The 19,377-nt window shown below is 36.9% G+C and overlaps 1 protein-coding gene across 3 annotated transcripts in view; it reads left to right on the top strand.

The window, feature by feature from the left end:
• The window catches only part of Cad89D (cadherin 89D), a 379,672-nt gene that overhangs the window by 285,935 nt on the left and 74,360 nt on the right, over positions 1-19,377 (top strand). For all 3 annotated transcript variants that reach the window (XM_081729479.1, XM_081729481.1, XM_081729480.1), the window contains exons 11-12: positions 6,214-8,490; positions 11,713-11,849. In XM_081729479.1, the coding sequence (XP_081585605.1) occupies positions 6,214-8,490; positions 11,713-11,849 (2,414 nt within the window). The remainder of the gene's footprint in view (positions 1-6,213; positions 8,491-11,712; positions 11,850-19,377) is intronic.

Raw genomic sequence — 19,377 nt, 5'->3', positions numbered from 1 at the left:
CATCCGTCTTGCTTGTTACGCAATGCACGATGAACACAATATACTTCCACATGAGGCGAAACAATGCTTACCAATGTGATATGTTCTGGAAAGGAAACCTCGAAACTCACCAGATGAAGGATCAGCATGTAACAGAAGCCAAAAAATTCAAAGAACATCAAAACAAACAGCACTACCAGTTCTACACCCAGAAATGTTAACTGGGAGGGGTCCAAAGTATTTGAGGGAGGTCCAATACGTCTACATAATATGGAACCTGTCTTATACTGCACCCGAAAAGACGATAAGTAATTCTTACTTACTGTCACCTATATTTTTAGAAAAAATGATGGTACGATTATTTTTATAAGGAAAGAAGAGTACATGATGAGGCGTAAAATAAAATATTTAGCCTACATCAATCGTTTCTGTGTTAAAAAAGTATAGTTTATTAAGAAAGTCTACAAATGTTAGTCAAGTTTCGAAATTTTTGGGAGGTCCGGACCCGGTGGACCATCTCGTGGCTACGCCCCTGACCATTGCTAACTAGTCCCAAATTCAACGTGGCGTTCCCCATCATACAGTTTTATGTGGAAATTATCAAGAGTATAAAATATACTTATTTTATAAAAGAAATATGTTTATACTAAAATACTATCCACAAAGGGGGAGGGGAGCGATTCTACATACTGACTTATTAATATTTGATTCACAAGTCACTGTAGAAGAAGCCTTCATTATCAATATAAGCTAAGAATTAACTTGTAAATGCGGATCTACTTTCATTTGTTTTCTCCTCTACTAAATATTTTCTTTCTTATTTTGTAATTTTGTAATCACTTTTTTTAATTGTCATTATATTGATTTGCTTCAGTATGGTCCCGTAATTTAAAAATATGAATGCATAAAAACAAATTCCATTTGTTAATTGCAAGTGAAAGAAAATTCTGGAATCTTATTTAGCGTGAAAAACCTTCTCGTTCACTTGAAACCGTGCTGTGTTGCAGAAGCACTGCAACGACCAGTCCCTTTAACTTCTGAGATAGGGCAAAGGAGACTTAACATTTGCTCCAATTGCCGCGCTGAAGGAATCTGGTCGTTGCATGCTCGCTGCAACACAATGTAAATTAGAGATTCTGTAACGCATTATTTTTCGCTTTTTTAAAACGGATTAACGGAACGGACAGTTACAGAAGTAAAAAATATGTTATTTAAAGTGTGTATATGCAAGTATTAAAAAGTACTTTTTCTGTTCTTTACTACTATTGATAATAATATTTTTTCTCGAAATACTTTGGTCGTTGCGCAACGCTGCAACACTAATATTAGCCGCCACTGGAGTTTGTGGTTCTTTTCATATATCTTTGATGTGTGTACGTGTATACTCTTCAAAATGAGTGAATTATTTATGTTAGCCCTATTTTGAGTCAATTTTACTTGATAATACCTTCTGAACGAAATATCAACTGGCGGGGAAATAACGCTATTTCTTCATAATTATTTCTATGAGTCTCCAAGGACACACTGACTTCATTTTCTTCCCGTTTCTTTTGAAACTCCTAGTCAATGATGATACTTTACCTTGAAACACAGGGTGTCCGAGAAAGAATGGCAGGGTTTGTCTAGGTTATTATGTTTTCGATATTATGTGATAGCAAAGGTGAATAACTATTTCGTTCAAGACTTCAAATTTTCTTTATAGTCAATCAACAGACGCTCCAATAACATAATTAAGTTTCAAGAAATATTAATACCTCCTAAATAGGTTTCGATATTTGCCCTGTCGGCAGCACTAAACACGCCGTGTCTCCAGGTCCAATTCCAGGAGAGAGTATTAAACAATTTGAACGTGGTTCCGATTTTACCTTAAACTGTAGGTCTACGTCTAATATTGCCTTGGCGCTGAAACGGAACGCTAAGCTTCAAGAAACGACAACAATAGCTACACACGTCATAATGATAGTCAATATCCATCCGTACTCTAGAGAAAGCCTTCAGTTATGTTGTAAAATGCTTCACCTTGTACTCTGTACGTGCTTTGAGATCTTTTACTGAGCATTTTTAAATGCTACACCATGTTCTTCAAATGATTTCCACAGTTAGAAGTCATGCGGGGTAAAATCTGGGTTTCTTGGTGGCCAAGGAATTAGTTCTCCTCTTCTGATTTATGCCCAAGGGAAACGTTGATCCGATGCACATATTCAATCAATCGCAAAATGAGATGTGCCATTTTGTTGTTATATATCTCAAAATGTGTCACTTTCCAGTTCGTCGTAATACACAAAATTATGCATGTTGTGCGAGCATCATGCATCACACAGGACAAACGTGTTGGAGCTTTTGCTGGTAATCAACCCACATTTGATGTCCTCCGTGTCCTAAGTCTTGCAGTATCTTCTCCAATTTGTAACATTTCTTTCAGAGACCTTATATACAAGTCTGGACTAAATTTATATCAAAAATTCCAACAAAATTTCGATGTTAACACTTTCTGTGTAAATTTGTATTTGTGGTATCTGGAACTATGTTAATGTGGTGTAATAACTAAGTCAAAAGTAGCTAATTTAGTTTACCAGCGGCGTCAATTTCTGTATAACTTTGGAACGCGGGTGTCCGTACAACCATGTTTCGATATCAAGATACTGAAGCAAACATCATTGAGTCATGGGTAGCTCAAGCAATTCTTTGGGAGGGATGGAGGCGGTCCGCTAAGATCGGCGCCTGCTATTGAAATAACTAATTTATATACACATACCGACTTCTTTTTAAGTCAGTATCTGTACACTTTTTACACGTGGTTCTAGGTTTTAATATTAGTAGTTGCAGGCATCGAACATAGAACACAGATGAACTGCCATATGACAATGATTTGTAAATGAAATGTTTTTTCATTATCGCAGACAGTTATCCTAACAGATCTTTACAGATAATACGAGTGATACATTTAATTATAGGTGTAGATATTACCTAATTCCATCCAGGGGAGGATACAGGACGGACTTCTCGGGGGGGGCGGTGGGTTGTAATATTTCTACTTAGAGCTACTTTTAAGAGCTCCAAACTCTGAAATGGGTTTTATTAATATATATAAAATAAAAGTTTCCTCTTCTGGGGGGGCAATCGCCCCGATCCCCCTGGATCCGCCACTGATTCCATCTGAAAATATCTGAACCATCTCTCATTGAAAACGGCACTACATAGGCCTGTTTCTGGCAGTTAACCATCTCTCATTTAAAAATGTGTTATATAGGCTGTTTCTGGCAGTTTGAATTAATGTCATGTCAATCTCTGCATTTTAAAATAAACATTTCGAGTGATGTTACAGAGTTTATGTATCACAAATGTCAAAATGGAATATATCAAAGACATATTGTATATAATAACACTAACAATGCTAGGAATATAAGCAAAGTACTTCTATATTTATACCAAGAAACAATATACGTATATTTACGTTGCATTACTTCTTGTAAGAAAATGGAAATAAAATAACCCTCGTAATTAGCTATTTCAATTACTTCTCCTTTTTCTGTTTTAATGAAAATATTGACATAAAGTTATTAAATGAAATAATATACTTCCTAACAATGTTATTGCCATCTACTGTATATTAGGTATATGACTTTTTTCAAATTGAAAAGCCTGGGGTGGCAAACAATGAACATTTGGCTGCAAACCTCAAAAATGTTTTTGATTTTGTTTAATTGTAAAAAAAGCTCCCGCACCTACATTGATGCTTTTTTAGCATTAAAAGAAAATTCGTCTGCTTAAACAGTCTGCATTTGGCACTGAATATTCCATACAGTACATTAGAAAAAGGGTTTTAAATTTGTGAATTACTTTTAATGAAATTGCTGTTGAGATATTTGTCACTTTTGCAAGTGTTGTGATGCTCTTGCATCACTTTTACAGCTCGCAGCCATATTTGTGCGAGGCGCATCCAGCATAAAACGTTCTTTTAATAAGTGAGCAGAAAAACACTTTAAAGCTTTAGGACACTTTAGGTCGGAGATAGCAGTATGCAATTCATTGTATGTGTCCTCTGTATAGTGCTGAATTGAAAACCATAAATTTGTCCATCTAGTTGCGATGAAGTCGTAAGTACGTTGTAGCTGATCTCTCCATTTTGGAAGGAGGAAAAAGGCTACCATGCATAGATTGCACGTGAATTCCACCTAGCATTGTTAAGGGAAGGTAGCTTCTGCCAGTTCAACTGAGGCCAATTGTTCTCTTTCCAGTAGAAATTATATTCTTCACAAAGTTCAAATAAAAACCGGAAATCATTTCTCCACCCTGAGTTTTCACGTGGTGGTACCATTCCTGTGCCAGAATAGTTTTCTTTTAAGTCCTCATACCGAGCCAAAACATCTTCAATAAATTGATAGTTGAAGCTGGATGACTGTGACTTTGTTGGGAATACTGAATCCATCCAGTGTCGCAGAACCAGGTCAACAATATGGTGCTGACATCCTATAAAATGAGGCTCATCGAAACCCATTTGTTTAAATCTCTCTGGAGTCTAACAACAAGACCACTTTTGTGCCCTATATTCAATGCTGTGATGTCAGAAATGATCATTTTAATACTCTTCCATGCATTATACTCATCCAACAAGGCTTGCAGTAAGATATAGATGTTCTCGGCGGATCTGCTTTCACAAACCAAAACTCCAAGGCGAAGACTTCTTTCACAATTCTGCACTTGATAATCTTTTTTCTTCCTATTCTCGTCCCATCAAAATGCAAGCAGAATTCCTGTTCACCGAAAATTTCTTTAAACCGGTTCTTCATTGTTTCACCTTCCTTGATCACTCGACGCAAAATTCCCGATTGTGAAGGTGTGGGTACATTTATTTCTTCCTCAGCCAAGTTCTGAAGAACTTTCGCTGCTTTTCTTGTAGACAGAGACAGTTTTGACACGAATTTGGCTGCAGATTTTGTTGCTTGATACTTACGTTTCATAGGGGAGGCTCTTCTGAAAGTTCAGAGTCACTGCTGACCTTACCTTCTTCAGTATCGCTGATACTCACATGTTGCACTTGGCTTCTACACGGACCAATTGAGGTAAGGATGGATCGTTGATATAGAGGCAACTTTCTCGGTAGTGTATCCTACTCGGCCACCAGATTCAAGTTTTCTATACAATTCTTTGTCTTCACTGCAAAGCCAGTTTCCTTTTCCTTTTGTAATATCGAAGACACTAGTGAGAGATTTTTCAAATACCTCATTCCTCCTTATTCTATATTTTACGAACAACTGTATCAGCTTGGCAACTTTTGCTGAAATTTGCTGCATAGTAAGCAAAGGAAAATTCAGCTTCTCCCAAAGTCTACACAGTTCTTAAGAGATTATCTTTATTCTATCCGACTGCCCTTTTAGTTCATCGTACAACCCCAAATATCTACCAACTATGTCTCTGTTTGTAGGCATTTTACACATTTCACTCATGTCCCTTTTCATTTCTGGTATGCTGGGAAGGCGTTTTATACATGTCGCTGAGTTCTGTATCCACTTTTTTCCAGTTGATTCAATTGCTGATTTTGATCTTTTGGTTTCGAATGACATTTTTTATCTAAAAATAGAAGAGATCGCAATTAGAAAGACAATTGAGGAAAGCACTGTTGCAAATACGTATAAAAGCAAAGATTACTAAAGTTTTATCACCGGCAAACCAACCTACTAGGCTCGTAACACCAATAAAAGTGATTTGCAAAAGTGTTTAATGTGTATAGTATAAATTAAAATTTGGAAAATAACTTGTATCTATGTTGCTTACTTATAACTTACAACAAAACACAATGTGTTATTTACATAGGAATCTTTGAATTTCTGCGTGCCTGATGGGTTGATGTGCAGACAAAGATCTGTACATTTTAGTTGTTAATATACGATAAATAGATTACATTACCACAATTTATATTATACCAATGTCTATTAAACCTTTCCTAGATGCCAGACTTCTTTCCATTATCATGTTTTGCTAATCAAAAATTCTTATCATATATCGTTTTTTCACTTACCTCGTATATGGCAATAGATTAGGTGCGGGACGTTTTTCCAGCCCCCAACGAAAATAACACCAGAGAAGTAACGTATAGGCAAAAGTTCATTAAATACAACATCAGGAAAATTAAAATTTTGTAAAAAGTTAAAAAGTCATATCCCTACTGTATATATAGATATAGATATAGGTATGGATATAGATATATATTTTATAATTACATTCTTTTTTCAGCTCCATTTGCAATTGAAGAGCGATCTGGTACCATCACAGTACTAGATGAACTGTCACGCTACAACTTACCCATGTACGAGTTCGAAGCCTTTGTCACAGATGGAAGAACTACCCTCATCACGAATGTTACCATACACATTGTCGATCCAGAAGATCGGAGTTCCAGCGGACAACATGATCCAGTAGAATTTCGAGTCCGAGAAAACGTTCCAGGAGCTCTAGTGGGACAGTTACGATTAGCTGAAGCTATGAGATGGAAAAGTGGTAATTTACAGTTTTTGATTGTGAATCAAGATGTCGCCGATAAATTTGCTGTCTCAGAAGATGGCACAATTTACACACAGAGAGGACTCGATCGTGAAGAACGGGAACTATACCAGTTAACGATAATTACCGAAAGTCGCGGGATTATCAAAGGAGAAGGTGTTTATCAAGTAACGGTCCGAGTGGAGGATGAAAATGATAATCCTCCACTTTTTGAGTTTTCAACCTACGAAGGTCGTGTTCGGGAAAATGCCCTTCCTGGAACTCCAGTGGCTTTAGATCATTTAATAAAAGCAACTGATGCTGACGCTGGAAATAATGCTATTTTCTTGTTCACTCTTTTTGGTGAAGGTAGTGAATTGTTTTACATAGACCAAAATACTGGGAAACTGTTTGTGAAAGAAAGAGGTATCGACCGCGAGGAGAAATCAGTTTATAACTTAAAAATTGTTGCCAGAGATAAAGGTAACCTTAGTTCTGAAGCAAAATTAATGGTTTATATCGAGGACATTAATGATAATCCCCCACGATTCTTACAAATGGTGGTCCTCGAAATGCGTGAAGGGGATGAAGAAGATACCACACAGACTGCACTTAGGGGTGATGTTATATATAACATGGACCCAGGTAATAATAGTATAAATGACGTAGTTACTATTGAAGAGACTACAGCTGTGGGCACATCTGTGATACGCCTTTTAGCAGATGATAGGGACGCCAATGATAATGCAGCTTTGAGATATAACATTTACACAGAACAATTTTATAGAATTCCTAATTCCAGTTCGTGGTCTTTCAAACCAAAGAGACACATATCCCCGAGAAGGGATAGGTACTTTTCTATTCACCCTATGAACGGGGAAATTGCAGTTGCCAAACCGTTACCTCCTGAAATGGAATTTATGTTAAATGTAAGTGCTGTGGATCCTGGTGGTCTTAAGTCAAATATGTCGCTTCGAATTCGTGTGAAAGATATAAATAACCACGCACCTGTATTCAAAAGACAATGGTATAACTTCGATATACCAGAAGGTGTATATGAAATGTTTCATGTGGGCAAAGTGGAAGCTGTAGACAAAGACTTTGGCGAAAACGCTATTATTTCGTACTCCATCGAAACTGATAACATCGATATTCCGTTCGTGATATCGAAAAATGAAGGAATATTAACTGTTTCTGGTGTGATCGATCGTGAAACTACCAGCATGTATGCCTTCAAAGTTATCGCTGAGGACAGTGGTGACCCGCAACTCCAATCTAGTGTTGATGTCGAAGTACAAGTTCGCGATGTAAACGATAATCCTCCGACTTTTTACGGATTTGAACGAATTATCGAAGTGAGTCATTTTAGAAATCGATCGACTGATAGGTATAGTGACGTTAGTTTCTTACCCGTTTATTACGCAACAATACCCGAAAACGCTTACCCTGGTGATTTTGTGACTCAAGTGTTCGCTAACGATACTGATGACTCGGGCAATGGTAATGGCGTATTGTTATTCAGTTTAGCTACACAACAAAAAGAATTTTTTATCGATTCCAAAGACGGTGTTATTAAAACGTTAGGGAAGTTAGATTATGAATCCCGAAGTGTTCATAACTTAACAGTCATTGCTTCAGACCTCGGCAATCCCAGTTTAAGTGCGTCTGCTCTTGTAATTGTGACGTTGACCGACGTTCATGATGATGACGATTCTAAAGGTGAACGTGTATTTCCTGAACCGTATTATGAGGTCATTGTTGAGGAGAATGTTGAAGTACCAATGCCATTGTTAACGCTCAATCTCAGCACTACATACAAAGGAATGGCGATGGAGTTTAATATTGTTGAGACTGACGGACCAGATATGTTCCAGGTGGATGCGCGGAAGGGGACCCTGTATATACTTAAGAGCCCCGACAGAGAGAGCCAAAGTGAGTATTCTGTCAAAGTGAGAGCTGATAGGAACAAGAGAGGAAGGAGTATGCCGATTATTATGTATCCAATGTCAAAAGAAAGACTGAATGATTTAGGTAAGTGTTATGTTATAATATTATCAAGAAGTAGTAATCTATTTTATACAGAAAATATATACAAAGTGTATGGAAATAATAGCGAAAAACTTTGGGAAATGACTCCAGGCAGGAAAGCGTCGAAAAAGAATTGATTATATTACTGCTATAGCACATACTGTCGTTTCGGAGCTATAGCCTGCCTTAAATTGGTCGGAAAGATAAAATAAGGCGTCATGACTCGAGAACAAAATGGCAGATAAAAGAACATGGTGCTTACTTCGAGTCTGGATTGTTTTAATGTACGAACGGATTTGTAACAGAAGTGATAAAGTTAGCCTTAAACGATAGGAGGTGCCTGAAGTCTTCCAGAAAAGAAAAATGATAGACCAGCAACTGAAGACTGGTACCTATTCCACATCCATTGGCATATCAATGGAACATGGGCACAAAATGACTACTATATTCTTTTACCCGACTTCATGACACTTCTTATGTCTTTCCGACTAATTTTCGGCGGGCAATAGCACACTTTTAACCGTTTTTTTTTTAAGTGAGGATTTATTTCCGGAAAATTTTGATGTTTCCAAAAACTATGCATATGCATTATTCTGGTAGCTGTATCCACGTTCCACAACCATAATACCTATCTTCTTCCAATAAATACAGTATACAACAATTGAAGCACATTCCGATTATTTCAGTAATGATTAGAGGCTCATCTAGAAGGTTAAGACTGAGAGACAGGCAGAATCCACGTTATGATAAGTATATCATGAATTTACTATAAATTTTCAAAAAAGATATAAATAATAGCTTAAATTATTTTTGTAGTGTGTAGTAGAGAAATTGTAGTGTGTAGTATGGAACACAGTTGCGTTCTGTGTTCCAAGCAGGGGTGGATCCAGGGAATGCGATCGCCCCCCCCCCTCCAAAAGAGGAAACTTTCTTATTTTACATATAAATAAAACCTATCGCAGAGTTTGAAGGTCTTAAAAGTAGCTTTAAGTAGCAGTATTACAACCCACTGCCCTCCTCCCAGAAGTCTGTATTGGATCTGCCCCTGGTTATTTTTCTTGTTTGAAGTTTTATATGTATTATTATGCCCTGTAGTCAAAAGAAGACATATAATCATTGAAAGTAAACGATTATAAACGAATGCAAGTGTCAGGAAACGGGAGAACCAGTGGCGGATATAGCCCGGGCTAGGGGGCCTACAATCACCAGATTCTTGAGTGACAAAAATAATTTAAGCTATTATTTATATATTTTTGTATTTTAACTTTACAGTAAATTCATGATGTACGTGAGTATGTCAAAAAGTACCAGCAATGTAGCTATGACTTTCCTTACATTGTTGATACTGACCTGTGTCCTCGTTTGTTATATTGTTATACTGTTGTGATCATGCTATGAAAGTTTGATCCTAATTCCTCCATTTGTCTTCCTTTTGTTGCAGATAGATCATGGCCGCTTGATTAGAAGTTTGCACAAAAGAGTAACAACGAGTAGTGATCGAGTCTTTGTGGTCGCAAGGTGTATCAGGAATCATGACTCATTTTCAGATGATGTGTCAGTTCATCAATAGTCACTCACTATCTAACAGAGCCAACTCACGTGCTTGCTCAATGTTGTCATCATTTGTGGCTGTAGATGGTTGTCCCGCTCCTTCCTCATGCAATATTTTTGAATGTTTCAATCCATTCGTAGACTGTTGTTGTAACACACTGCTCCCGTCTTGTACCGAAAGTCTCTGATGGATTGCGGCCCCTGATACACCTTCCGACCACAAAAACCGGATCATTTGCTCGTTGTTCCTCTTTGGTGCAATCTTCTAATGGAGCAGCCATGATCTATCTGCCATGAAAGGAAGACAAATGGAGGAATTAGGATCAAACTTTGATAGCATGACCTCGACAGCATAACAATAAAATATACTCGGAGGGAGGTCGGTACGAACAATGTAAGAAATGTTATAGCTACATTGCGGATGAGTTTTCACTTACCCTCGTACCTAAAGTCTTTCCAGCCTTAGAACAAAGTAGATGTAAAAAAAAAGCGAAATGTATTACTCCGCGGCTCACACATGTTTCGGCAGCAAGAGACATGAACAGCAAGATCGTCTGTTTACTTACTGTTATTACATAATTTCCAAATTGTAAGGGTGCAGTTGGTTGGTAAATAATTAACGCACTAACAATGACTACTGCTATGTTGGAGATACGCATTTTCTTAAATTCTTATATTAAACGAGATTGCCTCTGTTCCTGTTGTGCTCTTTTGTGTTTTATAACACGAGACGAAAATGGATTATTGTCACACATCGTCGCCATAAAAATCTGCATTCTACAATAATTTTAAATGAGCGGGGTAGGCGCGCGAACACATACGTATGCGCAGTAAATACTATATGTCCAAATACAGGTGAGGTTGAAATAAAGCCACATCTGTTGTTAAATATTATATATATTGCGTTTATTATCACAAAATGTAGGATAAATTCAGATATCTTTTTGAAATTATTATTTTAGTAGGGATTATATTGCGGTAGGATATTAGTGCAGTGAGACCAACAATCAATTACTTGTCATTGACCCACTGGTAGTCAGGTGGGTTTGTTTACATCCACTTTTTTCTAAGGCTGGAAAGAGAATATTATAGTTCGGACTCTGGCTGCTCCCCCAGTTTTTATCTTCTAGATCCGCCACTGGGAAGAACTGAGAACAGCTACAGACAGGATAATGCCCACCAAAGGGACAGGTGAGCAGTTTATCACTTTGCCATGTGACTCCCAGTGGCGAAATATGTATCGTACATTATTAAAATCCTTAACATTTTCATTTGCACTCATAAACATATAGAATGCACTTTTATTTAGGTTTACAACGAAAAATCTTCAATATGCTTAATTTTATGAAAAAAAAAGTAATATCACCATTCTTGCAGCAAATTTTCTGGACTATAAATTGTCTAATAGCTATTTTTGTCGCTTGTTCTGCTAATAACTTTATGAGGTGTGTATCTGGAAGGCGATGAACTTTGTTTTCAATATTATTATGTAATTGCCAACACTGTTCTGCTCAGCGTGGTGTCTGCTGATGGAAGAAATAAGGTTAACAGAGCGCCCAAACAGAAAATCCAGAATTACAGTCTTTTCTAAATATTAATATGATACATTGTTAACTTTTCTATATTTCTGATTCAACGCAACTATGGAAACTGTTTTATATTTTAATTCTTCAGATGTCAACGAGGTGAAGGTTGTGGTAAAAGTCAAGGACATGAATGACAATGCTCCGAGGTTTACCATCAATGGACGACCAATCATTGCAGCCATTCCAACTACGGCCAACTATGGCTACGAAATAGTCAGATTACAGGTACGTGATTTGTTAAGGTAGTAAACAATCGTAAATATCTAATAGAAAATGTACGGCCATTTTAATGTCCAGAAACTCAAGATAAAAGAGAAATTCTAACTACTCGCAATGTGACCTGTACAATACCTGTTTATATGGTGATATTTCCTCAGTTACTTTTAAAAATTGAATTGGTGGTAGATTTCTAACACTTCCAATTTGAGAAAAGATATTAGAGTGGGCATGGAATCTATCCTTGAGACATTTATTGATCACAGGATATCGCTTCTAGCTATGAATATTATCTTTTTACACTACAGCAATCAATTGTACAACCGAAACTGGCTGATTTCTGCCGCTTCAGGTTTGAATACAGTATTAAGAGAAAAGGTGGTACACAGTGGCGTAATTAGAGGGGATATCGGGCTCAAGATCCCCGAAATAAATTTGTTAGTTCTTTTTTGAATTCTACGTACTGTACAACAATAATCCTTCGTAACAATTTCTAAGAATTTCATTGACTTTCCATCTTCGTCAGAATTAATGGTGATCAATCAAGTACTTCTAGAAACGTTTTTTGCCTATCGGCGGACGGACGTACACACGGACAGAGTAACATATGTAAAGGAATTTTGGTTAATCAAACCACTCGTTAAAAGTGGAAAATAACTTAAAATTGATAACAATACGTTCCAATCTGTATAAAAAAAATAGTTATCCAAAAAAGACAAATCATTGTGCATTCATTGCCATGGTAACTGTAAAGAGATTCTCATGGAACACTATATTTATCGAGTAGTGAAATATGGCATTTATCGAATGGGGAAAAATGGCATTTGTCGAATCAGGAAATATGACATTTATTAAATAGGGAAACATGACATTTGTCGAATGGGGAAACATGTTATTTGTCGATTGAGGAAACATGGCATTTACCAAATGAGGAAACACTACATTTGTCGAATGGGGAAACATGGCATTTATCGAAAGGGTAAATGTGGCATTTGCCGAATGGTGAAACAGGGCATTTATCGAATGCCAATGTGTTGTGATGTCAAGTGAGTTTAGTTTTTTTGTGTTTTTCCTTATATTAAGTAACGCTGAGGTAATAAAAGAGGGACCTACCATTAACTTAGTTTGCGGACCATGATCGGAGCTTAGATCCGGTGCAGTAGGTGGGTGTATAGACCCTCATGCAAGAACAACCTTCAGAATGTAGGTTTTTCCTCTCCGCACTATCTCGCCTCCAAGACACGTGAATATACAGCATCACGCCATCTACCTCGAAAGATTGTTTCTCGTGTAATGACTATTTTAATATGACAAAATGACAAAATGGTAATTACTGAAATTACATCTAAATCTCTCGGTTTAAACAATACGAATGTTTAATAAGTAAACTGAATAAATCGTTCCACCAGGTAAGAGTGACCATACACCACCTGAATCAAGAAAGAGCTCTCAATCTGTCAATCCTTCCAGTGTCCGGGCCTGGTGAGGTTTCAAGTGTTTCCCTTAATAAGTAAACTCTTTGTTACCCGTGGAATTGGTGGTGTGCCAACCGTGGATAAGCCAATTCCGTGAATAATCCACAAAATGGTCAAACGAAACGGCACAAATCAATAGGAAAATGCTTTTGAACAATTTTTATTTACAGTACGAGACCTACATATGCAATTATGATCTAATATATAATAGTTTCCTGTACTTATCAGTTTATTGAACACTTTTCCTACAAAATCAGTCAACTGTTTTTGATTCTTCCATATTAAAACACATCTTCATTTAATTCGGGATTGAAGTGCTTTTTAATAGCTTTTTGCCACTAAGTTTCTTGAACATTTTCCTTTTAACATTGCAATTTATCGTCGCCAAAGAAAAGATAAACAGGAATGGAAAGTGCATGGTCTGTCCGTGGATAATCAAGAGTTTGCGAGCCTTAACAACGCCTACAGTGAAAAAGGTCTTTGGCATGTCAGGCAACGTCGAATAGGACACTGATCACTGTTCAATTCTCCTGATGCATTTCGTAAATTCTTGTGATGTCGATATACAGACCATTTTTTTCGGTAGGCACCGTGGGTGTACCTAGTGGTTAAGGATCAACAAATTATATGACAGTTGGCCGTCTGGTCAGTTTGTCCGTAAATATTAAACTGAAAATTAATAGCGTACACCTTTACTGTTTTCCTTAAGGTTAATTCACACATAGTGTGCCATGTACCATTCCTATGTCCTGCCGTAGTCCACGAATTGTCCATTTAGACTTTGATATTGATTCATTGGGTTGGTTTTTTTATTATTCACACATGTGCTGTAGTTCTTATGCCATGCCCCGACAGGTCGTCTTGAAGAGAAACCAGTCCTGTCGTGACTCGTCGGCCGCGATTCGTCGGCTTTCTTCGGAGCACACGAAGCGACACGAAGCACACGAACAACGTTTCCCTCCATGCAATCCAATTTGGGAAATGGTATAGAAAGCAGCAGCGGCACGGCACGGCACAGCATGTATATGCGAATGTTTGTAGCTTTGGGACGAACGGAGCATGGCAGTGGAACACCATAAGCACGGTACAGTATGGTATGTGGGAATGGTTGCGGCCTTGGGACGAACGGAGCATGACAGTGGAACACCATGAGCACGGTACAGTATGGTATGTGGGAATGGTTGCGGCCTTGGGACGAACGGAGCATGGCAGTGCAACTCCATGAGCACGGTACAGTATGGTATGTGGGAATGGTTGCGGCCTTGGGACGAACGGAGCATGGCAGCGGAACACCATGAGCACGACACAGCATGCAATGTGGGAATGGTTGCGGCCTTGGGATGAACGGAGCATGACAATGGAACACCATGAACACGGCACCCTATGTATGAATCAGCCTTTAAGCTGCGTGTAATAATGTTTTTATAAGGAATTTGGTTTACCAAAACTCCTTTAGGAGACAGGAGCTTTTTGAGTCGAGGGACTATTTGAGCGAAAGTTAAAAAAACATTCACCATGCATCTACTGTTCGGAACAATGCAGGGTTGCCACACTCGAGACTCGCGATGATGCCAAACACGGGTCTGAATTATGCTAGATTTTTGTAAATTATGCCAGATTTTCAAATTACCTTTCCTAACTAATTTTAAAGACACGCCCCTACTTATCTTCATTATTTTAATGAAGTGTGTTAACTGTATTCACGTACAAATTTAATATGACGCTGTTAGGAATGATGATAAATGGCACGTTATAGGGGAGGATGGTCGAATTTATATTTTATGAATGGATAACATTTTACACAACATGCTGCTCCCGACATAGCCCTGAAGCATTTCTTTTAGTGTATTACTAGCTGTCGCCTGACGGTCATATCCCTCCCCTCTCAAGTTGTAAATTAAAAGGAACAGAAACATCCCAGATAATCACACATTCAGGTGTCAGTTGGCAGTAATAAAACTATGGGTAAGTAAATATGTTTTGCAGTCACGTTTGCTATTTTTGAACATTTGCGTTTGCTCTGAATTCTACAAAAAATTACAACTGCAGAAATACTGAGACTGGTTTCATTGCTCCAACCATCGCTTCAACTAAAAAAGGAGTAATTCCCGACGGTCTTTAAACCATCTAAATTTTCGTTCTTTTTCTTTTTAACAAAGGGTAAAATGAAATTATGCTAGATTTGGCCAGGATGCTAAAGTCAAGATGCCAGATGCTAAATGCTTGTGGATTATGCTTGATCTAGCACCAAGATGCTAGAAATGGCTTCACTGGAACAATGCCATAATCGTCTATGCAGTTTTCAGTTTGTTGTTCGTGGAAGAAGTTAGTGTTTTTGTTATGCTCAATTTATTCAACAGTTGCCGTGAATATGAATATTTCCTTACAAGCGTGATTTGCAACACCTATTTTCTTGACCTAATATAAAGATTTATGTATAGCAAATAAGGTGCCAAAGCTGTATGAGTACTTATATTTACTGAAGCGTTTACATATATGTCAGAAACAATATTTTTGTATACTTCAGAGTTCGACGTCATCTCGTAACCTTTGTCTGTCACATTACCGTATTCGCAAAAGCAAAGAACGGGGCTGTTTGATTGAATGGAATTTTGAGAGAAGCATAATTGTCATTTTGTGTTTAAGGAATAGAATGATATATGTGGGGGCTTCGGAAAATAATAATAATAATTTGTTTGTGACAAGTTCTTGTGAAGTGAATAGTTCTTAAACAACTTTCAAGCTCTTTTTGTTGATAACTTTTGTAGTACGGCGATTTTGCTTTTTAACTAATGACTAAAAAATAATTCGGATAAGATACTATTCTCTAAGATAATTATTCTTATTTAGCTCTACGTACCATATGTGTAACATGTGCATTTTCACGGGGCGGTAAATTCCGAAGAGTGGCAAAGTCTGCCATAACTATATTATTAAAAAAAAAAAAATATTTCTCTTTGGAAACAAACTTCACGATGATGGTACTTAAATTTACTAAACTGACCTTCTATTTGAATACTGCACTCATAAATTATGTTAGGTTGACTTCGTTCTGGCAACAGAATTGTTCCTTCTGGTAACGCTGAACAATAGCTGAATTATTACTTTCAATGTCCTCAATATCTGTGCCATCGTCGTCTATCATTAGTGTGTTAAACACATCCATAATAACCTCTTCCTTACACAGCTACGCTTTTATCTGTTATGCAACGAGACATTTCTCCAGCGTTAAGCTTTCCTGTGAGATACCGAACGCAACCTCCAATAACCTCACAACCACATTTTGCTGCTTTTTATACCTACTGTATATGATGGACGCTTGCCTGTGTACGTATCAGCTTCGAAAGTACCACCGCACTCTGCTTCCATTGACACTGCCTGATCTTCCTGACCGAATAGTCACTCAGAAACACTAGTATTAGCTCGCACTCACTCCTACCGGTACAACCATTAGCATTGGTACCATCTCGCAGCTTTATATCTCATATTCTCTGCGCACTTTCTACGCGCACATGCCCCTCCGCTGCCGCTCCCTGTGGTCCATAGCATGGAACATTACACCACACATCTCTTCATTTCTATAAAACTCACATCAACTGGTTTTGTTTATATTTCTAGACCGACTACACGGGTTCTTTCTTTCAGTCATATATACTATACATCAGCGTTTCCCAACCTTTTTCAACTTGCGGCACACTACGGGTGTAACTTCAATTTTCGCGGCACACTCATAATAATAATAATAATAATAATAATAATAATAATAATAATAATAATAATAATAATAATAATAATAATAATAATAATAATAATAATAATAATAATAATTATTATTATTATTATTATTATTATTATTATTATTATTTGTAAATATAAAATACAATGGTAATTTTTTCTGTGATTACTGATCTCTTTCTCACAGAGAAGAAAGCTCGATCACTGTTTCTCTCCCATGGTAAATCAATATACTTATTTTTCATTCTAATTTAAAAATAGAAAAGAATTGCAATAAAAATAGGACTCAGTTTTTTTTAAATGCACTTTCTTTTTCAAAATTGTATCCAATCTTTCCCTAAGAAGAAATATCACTAAATAACGAACGAACAAGCAAATCTCTTTGTACTTTTAAGACCCAAATGTAGGTAATTTGTATGCATGTTTGCTTTGTCGAAAGGATTTAGCGGTATTTTAAAATTTCAAGTTACGAGACAGTCTGCAAATTATGAAGCAATAATGGTCATAATAGTGATAAATACTGTTTTTAACATTAAAAATGTACATAAAAGTAGCACAGTAAGAAACTTATAATTTAGTAACATGGTTAATATACATTAATTTTCAAATATTATATGAAGGTTATTGTTAAATAATATTAGTAATGTAACAATCTTTCAATAATATGTATTAAAGGTTACAATTGTTTAATAATAATATTTTTTTAAAAAAAATAAGTAAGACGAGTTGGTGCACGAAGCAAAATTAATGTGCAACTTGAGCTTGATGTTCTTTTATGATCTTTCTTCAATTGCGGACGGATAGGTGATAAACACGCCCTCATATCTTCCGGTTGTTACACTTAATCGTGTTCATTGCAGAAAATCTTGCTTCACTTAAGTAGGATGTAGAAAAGGGAATGAGAACATTCACAGCCTTTATAGAAATAGGGCTGCTGGAGAGAAATCCAGAATGATGGCCTGTCTTGCTGTGAGTGCTAGAGCCTCAAACCTCACATCGACCAATTCACTTTCTTCCTGAACATTTAATTCTGCTGACTGTAGGAGAGAATTTGCAAAGGGTCCCCTCACCCAGTCAAATGAAGTCAACTGAAGTGTAGGAAAATACTTCTCAACATTGGTACGCAACAAAGATAGTGTGTCTGAAATGACTGTTGAGAGGCTTGTGTCAATTCTACAGCACTTTATAAGCTCAAAAATGTCACATATGTTTTGTTTTCTAATTTTGATCTACCAAAGTGAGAGTTTCTTTCTAAATGAACAAATTTTGAGTTGAGTTGACTTAATTTTGTCACTTAAAAAGTTAGTATATTTTCGTTTTTTCCCCTGCATGCTTTTGTTTAGTGCATTCAATGTTTGGAATATGTCGGCAAGAAAAGTTACTTTATTGCAAGAAGAATCATTACTAAGGAAATCGGTATATTCACTTTCTACTTACAGAAAGAATAGAATAAGTTGTTCTTTGAGTGTATAAAATCTTTACAACATGCGACCACGAGACAACCACCTTACTTATGTGTGAATAAGCAACTGACTGTATTCAGAATTCATTGCAGAACATAGACCTGGAAATAGTCTTGTTTCAAGAGGTCTTGGCTTTATGTAATTAACCATTTTCACCACTTGATTTAATAGTTTTGCAAGTTCAGGAACAAGTGATTTTGAAACAAGTGCTTCTATATGGAAAAAACAATGTGTAAATATTATCTCCGGATTCTTTTGCTTTACTAATGCCAAAAATCCCTTTACGGAACCTGTCATAGTTGGAGCGCCATCTGTGCCAACACTCAAACAAGATTTCCATGACAAACCTGCTGCATCAAAATAATTACTTACTATATCAAATATATTTTATCCCTCAGTTGTTTGGGAGAGCGCTTTACAAAATGAAAACGGTATAAATTTGAAAGTTCATTCCACCTCTCTGTATGGACTTTCAATTGAAGCGTAACGTAGCAGCTAACCGTGAAAATGTGTATGGAGATCTGGCAAATAAAATTCTATTGCCGAAATACTATCTTTTACACAGTAATGTATGTACAATAATATACAACAATTACAGTAATTTTTCCATTGTAGAAGTTCATGGTAATATGAAATACAAATATACATTGTTCATGTGTCTTGCAATTTGGTTACTATAGAATTAATAATTTTGTTTCGATTTTCTCGCGGCACACCAGCGGCCCTTTCGCGGCACACTGGTGTGCCGCGGCACACCGGTTGGGAAACGCTGCTATACATAATGATTAATGAAACATTTACCAAGGAATCTAATTGTTTCCGTCTCATAAACTATTTCTGTTTTGGACAGCTTTCCGTTGGATG

Source organism: Thermobia domestica, chromosome 10 (genome assembly GCF_964235325.1).
Source record: "Thermobia domestica chromosome 10, izTheDome1.hap1.1, whole genome shotgun sequence".
Classification (NCBI taxonomy): Eukaryota; Metazoa; Arthropoda; class Insecta; order Zygentoma; family Lepismatidae; genus Thermobia; species Thermobia domestica.
The sequence above is the reverse complement of the archived record's forward strand: the minus strand, read 5'-3'. Positions and strand labels throughout refer to the sequence as shown.